Consider the following 16,548-nt stretch of genomic DNA (forward strand, 5'->3'; position numbering starts at 1 on the left):
ACTGAAATATTAAGTGAATACTCGTGCCACTTACATCTTCTAAAGGAATACATCTGTATGAGCCAATACGAACGGTTCTGCAATGTACTTTTGTCCGGATGATTTCTTTTTCAGCTATCGATTTAGTCGGACCTATAAAAAATTTGTTACAATAGTATTTACAATTCGATTTTATTAAAAATATGTGTGAATGAAAAGATTAAAAAGCTAGTAAATAAAGAAAGATATACATACTATCATTTTTGGATAAATGTCTTTGAATGTCTGCCAGTGACGGTTCCTTAGATTTCGGACTGATAGTTACAGAATTGCCCAGTTTCTGCAAAAGGTTTTCACTCTGTAACAAGTAAAATACATATAATACATGTCAAAGAATACTAACAGTGTTGTGAGTTTTAGGCCCGTCAGTGAGATAAGTGTTCTATTAAACTAAAAGAAAAATGGTACAATATCTCAATTACATCCGCACACGTTCTGATATAAGAATAAGAGGATAATAAATGACAATAAAAGAGGAAACAGTCAAAGATGACCACTGCAAGCGTTCGAAAAAGCGCTAAAGAGAATCCCCAAACAAATGTGGAGAAGATTCAACTCAAAAATTGGCAAAGAACCTCACCTAAAACCGACAATAGGACAACACAGTCTCCACTATATCTTAATGATAATGGAGAAAGACTCGTAGAGCTAGCATCGGCTAACAATATGCTTGTAAAGTCTACTATGTTCCAACATAAAAACATTCATGGTCAAACAGACTTGGTCTCTACTGACAATTCCACAAGGAACCAAATTGACCACATAATTGTCGATGCTAGACATGAAAGTGATGTTCTGGACGTAAGTTGCCTCAGAGGAGTAGATGGAGATACACACCATTACCTAGTGAGGGCAAAAATCAGATTGAGAATATCACAGAAACTTAAAACGAATAAAGCATTGCTACAATTGAACATCGAGAAAATTCAAAATGAGGAAATCCTAGAAAATTATGTACAGAAAATGAAACATCTAAATATATTAGACCAGAGCAATGATGTCAAACAGCTGTGGCAATAAATGGAAAAATCAATTACAGAGACAGCAGAACGAATAATAGGAAAAAGCAGGACGAGAACAACGAAATGGTTTGACAGAGAATGTCAAGAAAAACTAGAAGACAGACAGAAAAAGCGAAACATTATGCTTCAACAAGAAACAACAGAAAATAAAGAAAGCTGTATAATCTCTAAACTGTAGATTAAAGAATTCTCATCTTTATTACAACAAATAAAATTAGTTTAATATACTCGTAACTTACAAGTTTAGGAGATTCTTCTTCTTCTTCATCGGAGCTGATGACGTGGACGCTGTCTTCAAGTGTTTTAGATCTGGTCGCTTTTCTCTTTTGGGGAGATGGCACTTTTGGTGCAGGAGCGGCTGAAACAACACAAAAATACACTAAAGCAATAAATTCCACAGTTTTCACTCATCTAATAGTAGTTTATTTAAGATTTTTTTATTTCCAAAGCAGAGAGATACAACTTGCTCCAACTCATTATGCAGGGAAAGATTCAAGGAAAAAGAAGCATAGGGAGATGCAGAATATCGTGGCTGCGCAACCAGAGAGAGTGGTACGGATGTACATCAAATGAACTTTTTAGAGCAGCCGCCTCTAAAATACGAATAGCTATGATGATTGCCGACCTCCGTCGCGGAGATGGCACTTGAAGAAGAGAAAATTTTCAAAGCAATACATAAACCAATACTATTTTTAGAAATAATTGAATAGGACAATTTGTTTTTTCTTTTCATAAAATCTATTATAAATAAATTACTTACGACGATAATATTTGAAGAAGTATATATTAATCTTTCTTTCTTTCTCCCCTTCCTTGTATCCTATCAGGGTGTCGGATTTGGGATCGCTATTTTAATTTACATTCACTTATCTCTTCCATTCTTTTCTGTTTTCTGCCATTATTTTTAATTCCTCGAGTAATTTTCCTTTAACTTTTCCCGCCTCTACTATTTGCTGTATACATTTTTTTTCTTGGTCTGCCTCTTTTTCTTTTTACAATGTTCCTTGCTTCGTGGACTTTTCTCGTAATTCTGATGGGTTGCATCCTCATCAAATGCCCATACCAATTAATTTGTCTCTTTTTTAGTTTATTCATTATTGGTTCATGGTTGGCCATTCTTCTAATAGTTTCGTTGCTTAATCTATCCCATTTTGTCTTTCCAACTATCCTTCTTAAATGTATCATCTCCATTGCATTTATTCTGCTCTTAGGTTTTTTCAAAATTGTCCAGTATTCACTTGCATAGAGCACAGTCGGTATCACTATTGTGTTGTATATATTAATCAAGAATAATTATGTTTTAAAATAAAAATGACCTCAAATATTACAAAAAAAATACATTATATGGTTTTTTTACAATTTATTTATTTAAATATTGCATATTCGTAATGTGCGCAAAAAGTAAATACAAATTAAAAAAAAAAGAAACAAGAACCAGAAATACAGTTAACAGCTCCTTCTCCTCCATCGCTCCCATGAGTTTCAAAGCCGGCCGATTTCGAGAACACATTTTGAAGCTCAGTGGACGATTTTACGTAGAAACATTAAAGCTTTTAGGTGCCAAGGGCATTAAGATACCTACGAAATTATTCCACTTACCCCTCGTAAGGAGGTGCGGGGTGCAGCTGCACCCCAGACCTCGTTTTTCTCACCTATCTTTTTTAATATTTTTTTTGATTTTTGTCCATTTTTTATTCGCATTAAATTCAATTCTAAACGCATTCCACTCATTACAGCATTTAAAACTCTTTGCGTTTACGTCCTTTTTTGGAAAAATGACTGTAGGGTGCAAATGATGAAAATTTCATATCCTGAATTGGACGTTTCTAGTGTTCCACCTGGAGCTAACAGAGCTACGGGACAAGGTCTGTGTTACTGATGTCAGAGAAAAAAGACCGAAAGTCCCGGCATAACTGTATTATGTGTAAAAACTTTGTGTTGCTCACTCTGTGAAAAATTTCATGTGTTTGTCTTGCAACGATAATAATTTTTTTTAAGAAGAAATGAGTACTTTTTTTGTAAAATTATGTTTTATAGTATGTATAATAAATAAGTCGTAATTATCTTTCAAATCAATTTCCCCGACGTTCACATATAAAAAAATGGACATACAGATGGGGTGCAATTGCACCCCGCACCGTCGTTTATGTAAGAATCGCCTTACAAGGGTTAATCTACGAAAGCGGAAAAATTCCTAAAGATTGGCTTAAATCCTCATTTGTTGTACTACCAAAAAACAGAGCCCAAAATGCAGCGACTATCGTACCATCAGCCTAATGAGTCATGTATTGGAAATTTTTCTCAGAATAGAGAATGAGAGTCTCAAGTAGTCAATTCGGTTTTCGCTGTGGCCTTGGAACCCGTGATGCACTATTTGCAACCTAGGATTTAATCCAAAGTTGGAGAGATGTAAATCACGACGTTTTAATGTGCACGATTGATTTTGAAAAGGCTTTTGATAAAGTTCCCATGAAAAAATGCTACATATTCTCAAGACTTCCGGTCTGGACGGTAAGGACCTTAGAATCATCGCAAATTTGTATTGAGGCCAGGCTGGATGTGTTAGGGTTGGGAATCAGTGCTCTGAAGAAGTAAAAATCAAGCATGGAGTTCGACATGGCTGTATATTGTCACCAATGTTGTTTAATCTTTACGCTGAAGGGATCTTAAATAAGTGTTGGAAAACACAAAAGAGGGCATAATCACTAATGGCGTGCTTACGAACAATATCAGACACACAGGTGACACCTTGTTAGTGACAGGATCAATTGAACATCTTCAAACATTATTGAACCGAATGGGGGCGATCTGTGTGATATATGGACTCAAACTCAACGCAAGAAAAACAAAGTTTATGGTTATTAGTAAACAGGTAACAGTAAATATAACTAATGTAACAATTGGTAATGACTCAATTGAACGCGTAAGTTATCTTGTATATCTGGGTACTCTAATGAATCCTAGAACCCTAGTACAGAAATAAAGGTAGAATTGCCAAAGCAAGAACAAGTTTTATAATATTGGGGTTGAAGCATGGACCCTGACAGAACCGTTTTTGAAGAACCTACAAGCATGTGAGATGTGGGTCTACCGCCGTATTCTGAAGATGAATTGGGTAGAAAGAGTCACAAACGAAAGGGTTTTGCAACGTTTGAATGAAAGTTGTAAAGTAGTGAACAGGGCTAAAAGGCCTAAATACTTTGGTCATATAATGCGTCACCCAGAAAAATATGACATACTTCACCTTGTCATGCAAGGTACAATAATGGGAAAAAGAAGTGTGTGTCGCCGTACAACTTCTTGGTTTGGGAAAACTAGCATTGAGCTATTGCATGCGGCTGTAAATAAGACAATGATTGTTAATATGCTGAGCAACATGAGAGCCAACGATCGACAAGCAGTCTCGGCACCTTCAGAATAAAAAGGACGATTTCGTTTAAAGGCAATCTGTTTAGAATTTGTCACATTAAAACTTTTAAGTATTTTCTTTCAAATGACGCTAATTCCACCTCCTAATTAGATCTTTAAATGACGCTAATTAATTGTTATAAACAAAGATTCTGGGAATTAAAAAAAGGGACTAAATTTGTCACAACTTTTTCCTAGGTTAACTTTTTTTCTTTTAGAACTAGTGAAAAAATGCAAGCTTTCGAAATATGAAAAAATCATTTTCCTATAGACAATGGTTAAAAATTCTAATTGTTTATAAGCAAAAAACAATGTTTTTGTAAAATTATTTTGAAATATTTAAACTTGTTTTTCTTCATTTTGTTTTTAATAAAATTGATACAATAAAAATTCTTCTATTATATAAGCTGCCTGTAGCATTATTGTAACTTTACTATTTTCTAACTAATACTGTTGAAAAAAAATATATATTGGGATAAATAAAAATAAAATAAACTTTTTCCTGGACTATAAGTTGCCAAATCATAAAACAGAATCACCTGAGAGACCAAGTACCATTTACACTAGATTCAGAACTAGTTCAGAACCGATTCTTAAACATCAGGGACACTACTAAACTGTTTGATTTGAAAAATGCTTTGTTGCTAATAATAATAACCGGAAATCTATTAAATGTCTTCATCTATTTATTATATTTTACATTATTAAAATTATATGTAGTACAAAATAATTCGTTTTTGTTCTAAATAAATTAAAAAAATATAAAAGTATTCCTATCCTCACCAAAAAAAAGCGCTCGACACCCATGACCACGAATTCCAGAACCAGAATCGATAATCATAACCTTCAATAAAAATATCATTTTTTTAAGGTTAACAAGGAATGCTCACCTTAATTTTAATTTTGCAATTTATTGATTGGAATTTTTAGTCCCAAGAATATATCAAAGGAAATTTTTCACAACAAAAAAAAAACATGGGCTCATTATATAAAACCAAAATACCTATAAATATTTTAACATACCTGCTCTGTCTCTGTCTAGTAAGTTTATCTTGATTAACATGCCACATTTGCGGAAGAAGTTTATTATTTTTGCGTTAAATGAACGTGAGTTTAAATAAATATTAAAAACAAGTTCCACTTTGATGTTTTGTTGGAACCTCCATTTCATTTACATTGTGACATTGACGTTTGACGTTTGACGTAGCAATCTCATAAACAGAGATAGGTAGGTAATCCGCGTATCTGAATGCAGTGCGGTGCTGAGAAAGAGCAAAAGTGGCAAAAAAATAATTCAAAATTATTTACTTTGATTTTGAAAACTCATCAGAAAAATCATCTTCGATAATCATAGTTATATAAGGAAATGCGTTAAAAATGTTGAATTTTTGTTGGAATTAGCAGAAAAAGTGAAAATTTAAAAGTTTTTGCAATGTACTGTTCTAATAATTGACGAATCTCAATTATTTTTACTGTTACATTGTGCAAAAATTCAAAATATTTTAAAATTTCTAAAATTATTTCGCATCCCATGCCAATGTGGCCAATATCTTTCTAAGAATAATTCTAAAAAGAGAAGAAAAAAGGACCAAGTGAAATTACGAAATTACTGGATTCACAGTGTTGCCACGTTAGTAAAAACTACACAAAATAATATTGTGTTATATCTAATATTATATAGCATAGTCAACAAGGCACAATAATAATATGTAATGAGTGAAAAATAATTTTGACCATGAATCAAGTAATCTGTTAAACCGAGGTACACAGTACCAAGCTCCGCTAGGAATAATGCGTCGCAGATTACTTATATGAAACGTGGTCATTTTGTACTCTAATACAGAGTATGGTATGACCAGAAAGAAAATACTCGTTTCGTTTTTGACGAAACAGAGTTCGACGTAAAATATCACTTTGACGAAAAAATAATGTAAATAAAGAATACTTACCCGAAGTAGTCTTCTGTTGTTGCCCCTGTTGTGCCTGTTGCTGCTGCTGTTGTAGCATCGCTTGGTGTTTTTGTTGTTGCGCCACAGCGACTGCTGCAATATCCCGTTTTTGTCCTACGGGATTCGCAGCGATCCCAGCGTTCCCAGTGGTCCTAGGGTCGGGCATGGCTTTCACTGTATCTGGTAGCTTCCTAAAACATCTCTGACACTTGTTGAAATCCTCCGACAAGAAGCCACAACACGCACATACCGCCAGCATACCTGAAATACGACAGAAATTATCCCAGACGTTTTGATAACTGTTCAAAAAATATTTACTTACCTTTAACAAGCTTAGGGGTTTCCTTAACTGGCGGTGGAACTGGAGACTTTGGTGGTTCTGGTGGATTTTTCTGTGTGGTTGAGGATGCATCCTGCGTTTGAGGCTGTTGTACTTGATATTGATCTTCCTGTGTGTGTACGGGTGTAGCCTCCTGTGGCGACGATGATGAGTCGTCCAGCTGTAATTAACAAGTCAATACATAAATATATCGAAGTAGAAAACGAATCGTATTGTTAAAATATTACCCCAAATCGAGTCTTAGCCATATTTCCAACAGTCACAATATAATTAATGCCTTCAGAGTTCGTTTCCATGACTTGTATGTTGGTGTCTAGGTTGAAAGGAACGTTAACTTGTTCCAAAATTTCTTGAATGGTGCACGCTTCTTTTGGTAGCGTAAACGTTATGAGTCTTTGTTCTCCGTTTTCTAGTAGCACAAGCATTCTAATAGAATCTGCGAATTCTTCGCTCAGTGGTGTTTCTTCTGAAAACGAAATAAAAAATATATCAAGACATAAAAAAATGTTAATATTCAAATGTACAAAGTTAAAATTACTAATGGTAGGGGGGCCCAAGCAGGGATTTTTGCAGTTCTCGAGCGCGTCAGATTATCATATAGGGAGAAACCTTGTACCCTGTAAATGTACCTCTACTATATATTGGCTCTTAATACAGGGGAGTTCGTTAAGGGGGGGGCCGAAACAAAAATTCTCTCCTTAGAAAAACTCGAAATCGTCAGATTAAGATAAGGTAAGTTAAGTACATGCAAAACAGTGTACATTTAAAAAATCTGATGATTTGAGCGGGGCGTAAGGAAATGGGCGAGTCACAAAGTTTCACAAGAAAAAAGCGAATATTTCGCAAAATGAACGACAGATCGAAAAACTAAAAAATACGTGCTCAATATTTTTCAAAAATCTATCGAACGATACCAAACACGACTCCCCACGGAGAGGGGTGGGGGGTAAATTTAAAATTTTAAATACAAACCCCGCGATATTTCGCGAAATGAACATCAGATCGAAAAACTGAAAAATACACGCATTCAATATTTTTAAAAAATCTATCGAATGGCACCAAACACGAGCCCCCACGGAGGTAGGGTGGGGGATTACTTTAAAATCTTAAATAGGAGCCCCCATTTTTTATTGCAGATTTGGATTCCTTACGTAAAAATAAGTAACTTTTATTCGAGACATTGTTTCGAATTATGGATAGATGGCGCTATAATCGGAAAAAAACGATTGTTGGAAATGGAAAATTAAATTAAAAAGTCCCCACTAAAATGGAAACTTTTACTTAACTTTTTTGGTTTTAGGACGTACTCTTCACAACCCAATAGGTTTGAGTGACTGCACATTTAGCATACCTTCTTCCCCTACTATAATAAAAAATATCTCGCGGTCTTTTCCTCTTTGATATTATTAAAATTCTAAGATTTGATTGTGCTATTTTGTCCTACCTGATTTTGAGTTACCTAATATTGATCGACTTTTTAATAGTTGATCCTGAAATGATCCTGATGATGAACAGTGCCTAAATTGGATGACCGATTGACAGAGGTAATCTCGATAGATAGAAAAATGAGATAAGGATGCCCGTTGTTGTTTAACATATACTCTGAACATTATCTTCACACATGCGATGGAAGAACAGAAGCATTTAGAGCGTTTCCCAACAATAATATCACGCATATTACCATATCAGTACAGTTTTTTTATTACAAGGTTTTCATCACTCTGTTTACCGAAAACCCACCCATACCAACCGTTCCTTGCATGCTAACCCTCATCACCCACCTTCACAAATTCATTCAATCATTAATACCTTTGTTTTTACATAAATACTCCTTTGTGATGATACAAGTAGATCCGCTGGACACTCTTCCTGAGAACAAGCCTCCATCCAAGCGCTTATCATATGAACACTTTTCTTTCTTACATCAAAGTTGTCGAATCGAATGACAACAAATAGAGTAGTAAGGACGGCGAGAGACCGTTCTCCAACAGGAAGACGATCAGTGGGACGACCACGAAAACGATGGAATGACAACTTACTGGAGGCACATTGAAAACAGACAAAAGAGTCATGTCTACACAAAAAGAAGAAGAAGATCAAAGTAATCTCTGTCAAAATCAATAATATCGTCAAATCAAGAGGAATAAAGACAATATTTACACCCCAACAAAAATTTGCATCTCTTGTCCGATCAGTCAGACAACAATCCAAATGAACAACACAAAATTAACGAAATTCCATCTGCAGACTTACAGACCCCATATTACATAGACCAAACCAATCTTAGAATTCAAAATCGGATTTATGAACATAGGTTTTTATGATTTTTTTAAAATCTAGTTGTATTTGCTGTAATCGTTGCTAATAAACTAATAAATCACCTGATTTTTTTTACATAAAAAAATATAACAAATGAAATCACGGCATTTAAAATTATTGACTTACCTATTATTTTCTGAATGTGACTAGACGGTACGAAAGCAGGTAGAGGCCGTTGATTCGCCGGCTTCTGGTTCAATTTCGGAGGTTGAATTACATAATTCGCTTGCGATCCTCTGGCTCTAGCTTGTTGATTCTGTTGCATCTGAGCGGGACTAGGAGACTGTTGGTGCTGCTGTTGCTGTTGCGACGGCTGCCTTGCAGCTTGTTGCTGTTGTTGAGGCAGCTGCATTTGCTTCTGCTGTTGCTGTTGCGAGGGCTGCATTTGGTTCTGCTGTTGCTGTTGCGAGGTCTGCATTTGGTTCTGCTGTTGCGACGGCTGCATTTGGTTCTGCTGTTGCGAGGGCTGCACTTGATTCTGTTGTTGCTGTTGCGAAGACTGCAGCTGGGACTGCAGCTGCTGCTTTTGTTGAGACTGCATAGGAACTTGCTGCTGTATCTGAGATTGTTGTTGCGGTTGTGACAACGACGCAAGCGCAGGGAGCTAAAGATATAACAGAATATTGTTCTGAAGCTATTTTCTTGTGACGTTTTAATATTATTCACTATCTTTAATGGGAAGTACATATATGTCAAAAACAGCATATATGACGACTTACAAAAAGTAATATTGAGAATTGGAAAGAAAAATCATTGGACAGAAATCAATGCAAGGAACTGGTTAAGAAATTTATGGAAAGACTACCTATAAGAAATATTAAATGTATCTTATTTAAATAAATGTAAATAATAATTGAAGGGCCACGGGAAAGAACGATCAGAGTCACATTTTGTTCATTTTATCCAAATCCAATTTGAAAGTTTTAGTTCGTATACTTTGGTTCAGGAAAATTAAATAAAACATTTTTAATTGTAACGTGCGGTGATCGTTATCGGACAATCGAAACCATGCTTGGGTTCTTTCCACGAAAAGCTAAAATATGGTGCCAATATTTAAATTTCGACCAAAAATGGACTCTGATCGTTCTTTCCCGTGGTCCTTCAATTGTAATCAAAAGTTAACATTTTCAGCCCTAAGCCTTTAGGCCTGTTGAGCTTTATAAGATAAATAAATATAACCACAATATCAGTTGAAAATACGTTTATTTTGACGCCCCAATGTGGGGCGTTAATTTTCATTAAAGATAGTAAATAACAGAACGCTTACAAAAATAAAAAACTTTTATGCTATTACTACTATTGCTATTTTCCTTCGGCATCTCTGTTATCTACAATATTTAATGTGAATTAACCACAATATTAATGGACAAAAGGTTAAAATTATAATGTATTTTCAAAAAATTTTTTCGGTTAATCCACATTAAATAAAAAAGATGTCATAACTTATTAGTTTTCCCTCAAATAATATAGAAAACAATAACTTAATGTTATTGTTTTGAGAATTAAACTTACTAAAAACTTGTTTCTACACTTACCGGACTTGAAAACTGTTGTTGTTGGGGTTTATTCGCGTTGTGTTGTTGACTCAACATGGAAAAATGACCCGGGGTATTCGACTGTTGTTGCTGTTGTTGTTGATTGGCTTGGGACCCAGCTCTCCCTCGAGGAGCTTTTGGAGTCTTTGGTTGTTGCGCACGAGGTACACGCGGAGAAGGGTTTCTCTTCTTGGTTGCCGTTGGAGGTTTGTTAGGAGGAGTGTTAACTGCTCTACGCGATGCTGCTAAGTTATTGTTTTGCGCTATTAAAAGAGGCGATTGTGGTAGAGGGTTGGTAGACTGGACAGAACTATTTGGCTGTAGGGGACTGTTCTGTTGAAGATTCGTAGCTTGATGGATTTGGTTGTTTTGTTGACCGACTGGTTGCCTGTAGAAAGTAATTATTATATTGCGTAATCCAGCTCAAAATTTTTGACTGTTATATTTTTTATACGAACTTTATCTGAAAAAAAAATTATATATAAGAATTGTAGACTTACTTTGGGGGAGTGTTTCGCGCCTTTTGATCTGCCAACATCTTTTTGTATGACGTCATAGAAACTACGGTGCCATCAGGTAAAGATACAGCTTCCTGATCCTCGGATTTCTAAAAATTACTTTTATATGAATGACTGATGAAACATTACGAAAAAATGTTTGTAAATAGTTTACAATAAGACTCAAAAACCTTCTGCTTCCTATAAGAAAAATGAAAATTATCGAAATATATGAAATCAACTGCCAACATCTATCTAGATTGAATATTAGAGCCTTTTTATTGTTAATAAATGGCTTTATTTTTTAATATACATACACTAGAGGTCTCGTCTGACTCGACAAAGCCTCAATATGGGTCTAAATAGATTGAAGAAAAGTAGGTAATAAGTCGATAATCTTAAGGGATATAAGGACTTGAACTTATTACTTTATAATCATATCTACTGCTTAATAAAGTCACATTCTTTTGAGCCTTTGAACTCTCAGAACTCCAAAAGATACTGCTGCCACCTTTGACTAGAAAACATCCAGCCTTAGAGGCATTTGTGCATAATCTTACAGATGCAGAACTTTAAATATGCTGACTTTATACTAGATAAATCTATAAAAATATCTACTCGTTCAGAAAATAACAATTTACATACCATTTCAGTATCACTAGCACTCGATCCTTGACTAATAAACTTGGAAAGCTGTGCAGATGGTTGCTGCACTACTTGAACAGGCTGGTGTTGTGACAGTCCTTGTAACCTTTGGTTTATAGTATTAGCAACGGGACTTCTGATTAAACTGGGTCTATTTGAGACTACCTGATTTGGTGTCCGTATTGGTAATCTCACTTGGTTAGGTTCAGTCTGCCGAACTGAGGCCGTTTGAGGTCTGAAATGGAAACAAATTAAGTCCATATCTATAATATATTTAAAACAATGTCAAATTTACCGAAATGTTGATTGGCCCGTCCTAACTAATCCATGTCTAAGATTGGTTTGGCCAGCTATTTGAGATCGGCCGATACTGGGAATGATTGGTGAACCAGGTGTTTTGTTTGGCACATTACCTATTTGTCTAATTTGTCCCACCGAAGGGGAATGTAGACGAGCTTGGTTTTGGTTTGGGTTAGGCGGGCGCTGCATTGGTTTCTGTTTCTAAATTGGAAGAAAAGTTAAGAGGATAAAGTATAATAATTTCAAAATGTTGGCACTAAGTTCTTAGAAGTTTTAATAACAATACCATTTATATTATTTGTCTTCCTATGTTAAATATCTGTTTATATGTACAGCATTAAGACAGTATGAATATAATCAAACTTCCAGTACAGTCGGAAAAATGAAAGAATACCCATGAACGATCACATCAATCACTTATTTTGTATTTGCTGTCTTTTTCTATAAATAACAAACGTTTGTTATAGAAAAAGACAGAAAATACAAAATAAGTGATTGATCTGATTGTTCATGGGTATTCTTTCATTTTTCCAACTGTATATAAGTATGTATGTAAATATCATTTCATGTCACGACAATATATAATACTAATTAATATCATTCTTAACTTGTCACTAAACTAAAAGCACTTAGCACTGTTTTTTGGAAGTTATTTTAGTTTTAACTTCTAAAGTGATGTATATATATATAAGTTGTACATATTAACACTGGCTAGTGTTTTTTGATACAATAATCATCTACAAATTTCAATAAAATGAAAATAAGAAAGTTGGAGTGGTATTTGTTGTAATAATTTAACTAAAGCATTGACTAGAACTGTTCACGGAATTCTACACTACAGACATTTTCAACAGCAAGAAGACAAATTGTATGATTTATCATTATCATAATTGGCTCAATAATCCTTTGTGTTGAATCTTGGCCTGTTAGCACAGAAGTCGCCACTCCTGTCGATTTCTAGCAACTTAACTCCATCTTCTGACCCTTATTGCCCTCTGGTCGTGAGAATGTCAATCTCTCTGTGTACTCATTATCTGATATTCTAGCAATGTGTCCAACCCATCTTAGCATCTACACAATTAGTAAATTTCACAATATTTGGATCTGGGTATAGCTGGTATAATTCAAAGTTATACCTTTGATGCCATGGAACATTTTCATTTACAGCCCCAAAAATCTTTTGACGTAGCTATTTTTCTCTCAATGATACCAAGTAGTCTCTCGTGATTTTGGGATAGAGTCCATGTTTTAGCCCTATATATCAAAACCGGTCTTATCATATGGACGGCGTTATGCATAACTTGATTAAGCGCCATTTCTTTAATATCGAGATAACAGCGGATTCTGGTGACACATAGCTAAAACTATCTTGGAAAAAATCCCTGTTATTGTCACGTTAAAGGTTACTAAGAAAAACAAAATTAAACCAAGCGACATTAATCCACCTACCATTAAGCGACCATTAAGCAACCAAGAAACGAAAAACTTTGAAGCCATTTATCTCAAAACTATGTTTTGGCGCTTGGTCGAGTTATGCATAACGCCGTCCATATAGTCTTAACCATGTTAAGCTTTACTGCATGTTTTAGGTTATTTCTCAGATGTTTTTGAAGATTATGGAGAGTTTCTGTTTGCTACTGCAATGCTTCTTTATACTTCGTTGCTCGTCATGGTTGTTGTATTTACTAGTGATCCAAGATATGTGAATTCTTTGGATTCTCTGTTGGAACATTTAGAGGGTTTTTGGTAACCGACATATATTTAGTTTTTTCCTTGTTTACAACAAGTCCTCTATTTCACTTGCTGCTTCCATAAACTTTGTAAAACACTGCACTAAGTCTTTGTCACTTTAAATTCACGTTTCTAAGAACTTTTTTTTGGCCCTTGGGAGCTATGCCTATTTAGCCAGCTGTTCTAAGAACTTAATACCTATAATTTTTAAATTAAATAATGTTAAAATTATCACAATGAAATCTAATGTACATTTTTTGATGCTAAGGTTTTAGTACGTTGTGTTGACATTGATTTAGTACAGCTAGTAAAATCTGTTCGCTCAACTCAGACAGATTTTGACAGATTCAGAGTACGAAACATACAACACAAAAAATTCCTACCTCACGCAATAAATAACTCAAAGGCTTGCCATTGCATAATTCTTTCATTGAAAAAAGAAGAATTATTAGAAATAGTGTGAGTATATATGAAACTCATAAAATTTTCTGTATAATATATTTACATATATTTATTCAAAGTATATAATTTCAGTTACTATAATTTAACATACTTACAGTAAATAATTATTGTATTATTCGTGCTGTTCATATTATTAGATATTAGAACTATTGTTTATTGTTTGTTTACCCTTAATATTGACTATGAGCATGTGTGCTTGGTCTTATAGTAATTTCCAGCTACTTCTAGTCTGTCGTCTGTCAAAATGTGACGATAGCTAACTTAGCAAAAAAAAAATTACTAAATTTACTAGACAGTTCCGTCTGAGAATACTGAACCTACTATATAAAGAAATGGAAGTACAATCAAAGTCCTAGATACATAATCAATTATACTTACTTGTATTACTTCTAAAGACACTTGTTGATTTAGAGTGGGCTTCATAAGAGGAGCCCTAGCAATCGCAGGTTGCGATATTTGATGGTTTAGCACAATGGGTTGTTGAGTGTGTTGAATCTGTTTTTCAATAACAATACCATCAGTAGTTATAGCATTTTCAACAAAGAATATTTGCTGACCTTCTGTAGTTCTTATGGTACCATCTTTGATAAGGGTATATTGGGGAGTTTGTATCTGAATGGGCTGTTGAATCAGGGACTGCTGTACAATTTGGGTTTGTACAATTTGGTTAGGGATCTGTTAAAAATTAAATATTCTAGGGTTAAAAAAAAGTCAAAATATTTGTCTTATTGCGTTATTAAAATGTGTAAATGTACCTGCTGTGATGGAAGCTGGACTTGAGTGTTATCTGGAGTAATGACGTATTGAACAGTAGAATCTTCAATATTAGAGAAAAAGTGTTGCTCTTGATTCTTGTTACTATTATTTAAAACTTCAAAATATTGTGGCTGTGCCATAATGATGAAATCAAAGTATAGGGCACATGGTATTATTCTACCAAGTTACCCTTTGTAGAGTGGATAGTTTTCTATATTTGATTATATTCCTTATATATGTAGATAGTGATATTTCTAGAACAAAGAAGCTACATGAATAGAAGGTATAGAAATGAATGAATTTATTTCAAACACTTCAATGATGATTCTAAGTAGTGAAGCTCTGTGTTATAAAGACTTCTCATTAACAAATTCACTGTCCCAATGGAAATATATACCCGGAGTCTACCACATCCAACATTTAATTTGTGGAATATTATTTAATTCGTGGACATAATATAGCACTTTTGGGAAACACTGAAGCAAGTTCAAATTTTTCACAAATTGAGTTATCAACACTACAATATTCCTAATACTCGTATTTGTCTGGGAAAACAAAGTCAGACTTGTAACTCTTTCCTATTTCGCTACATGACGTGTAGGTAGTTGTTGAATTTCTGTTTTTTACCTGCTCTCTTGGTGCAACAAAGTCAGATTGTTGGTTGTTGTGTGTGATACAATATTAGTATGAAATAATAAAATTAATAAAGTCATAACATTTTTTGAGAAACAATGACTTATTTGCTAATTTTTGGACAAACAAGGACATATTTGCCAATTTTCTCCCCTTTCAGGCGGTTTTAAGAGGGGATATTTAACACATTAACCGCCACACTAAAATTTTTGCTTGTTCTGTCAGGCTCCACGTGCAGAATCTCAATGTTAATGTGAATTATATTTAACTCGCTGAGCGCCTGGGCCAAGCAAGGCGTGAGTTAAATACAACTCGCGTGGTGTTCAATGTGTTAAGAAAAATCGTAAAAAAAACTTTATACAATATACTATACAGTAATATCTAAAACTTCAAACAATAAATTTCTACTTTTTTTTGTAATTCGCATCTCATTTTTGGCCTCAACTAACTTTCAAAACTTTAAATGCGTTTTCCCAATAATTAACAAATTTGCACTTGCGTCAGTGTTTCTTCAAAGGTGCGATATATATTAGTTACACAATTAGGTTCTTTGAATCATATAATATGATTCATTGGACAGGGAAATTTGTTAACTTGCTGAACTTGCAGGGAACAATAACAAATAAGCAACAGATAAAGGAATTTTACAGGAAAGTTGGTTCCAGCATCGCTTTTAAAACAACTAATAAGTAAAAAAGTTTAATTTCAAGATTAAAGTAGTTTTACTTGCTATTCCAGTTGCTACAACTTAAAAGCATTGCTAAATCTAATCAATTTTCAAAACAAAATCAGGAAAGTTGATGTTCTATAGGATTTTAAAAATGTCTCGAATCTTTACATTACATTTTAGTTAATACGTTGGCTGCGTTACAAGAATATATGAGACAAATAGACCTCGTATTAGATTAGCAG

At 34.3% G+C, this 16,548-nt stretch overlaps 1 protein-coding gene across 2 annotated transcripts in view; it reads right to left on the reverse strand.

Moving 5' to 3' along the window:
- LOC114342259 (uncharacterized) overlaps nt 1-16,548 on the reverse strand; it is a 75,958-nt gene that overhangs the window by 57,333 nt on the left and 2,077 nt on the right. The window contains exons 2-14 of one of the 2 annotated variants that reach the window (XM_028293396.2): nt 15,003-15,257; nt 14,626-14,922; nt 12,050-12,255; nt 11,755-11,989; nt 11,113-11,219; nt 10,613-11,000; nt 9,204-9,681; nt 6,986-7,224; nt 6,741-6,918; nt 6,419-6,679; nt 1,301-1,419; nt 235-337; nt 35-132 (exon numbers count right to left, since the gene is read on the reverse strand). In XM_028293396.2, the coding sequence (XP_028149197.2) occupies nt 35-132; nt 235-337; nt 1,301-1,419; nt 6,419-6,679; nt 6,741-6,918; nt 6,986-7,224; nt 9,204-9,681; nt 10,613-11,000; nt 11,113-11,219; nt 11,755-11,989; nt 12,050-12,255; nt 14,626-14,922; nt 15,003-15,143 (2,850 nt within the window). In that variant the 5' untranslated portion in view covers nt 15,144-15,257. Of the gene's footprint in view, nt 1-34; nt 133-234; nt 338-1,300; nt 1,420-6,418; nt 6,680-6,740; nt 6,919-6,985; nt 7,225-9,203; nt 9,682-10,612; nt 11,001-11,112; nt 11,220-11,754; nt 11,990-12,049; nt 12,256-14,625; nt 14,942-15,002; nt 15,258-16,548 lie in introns of those variants that run through there. The other variant, XM_050654850.1, reaches the window with a different exon arrangement.

Source organism: Diabrotica virgifera, chromosome 1 (assembly GCF_917563875.1).
Source record: "Diabrotica virgifera virgifera chromosome 1, PGI_DIABVI_V3a".
Classification (NCBI taxonomy): Eukaryota; Metazoa; Arthropoda; class Insecta; order Coleoptera; family Chrysomelidae; genus Diabrotica; species Diabrotica virgifera.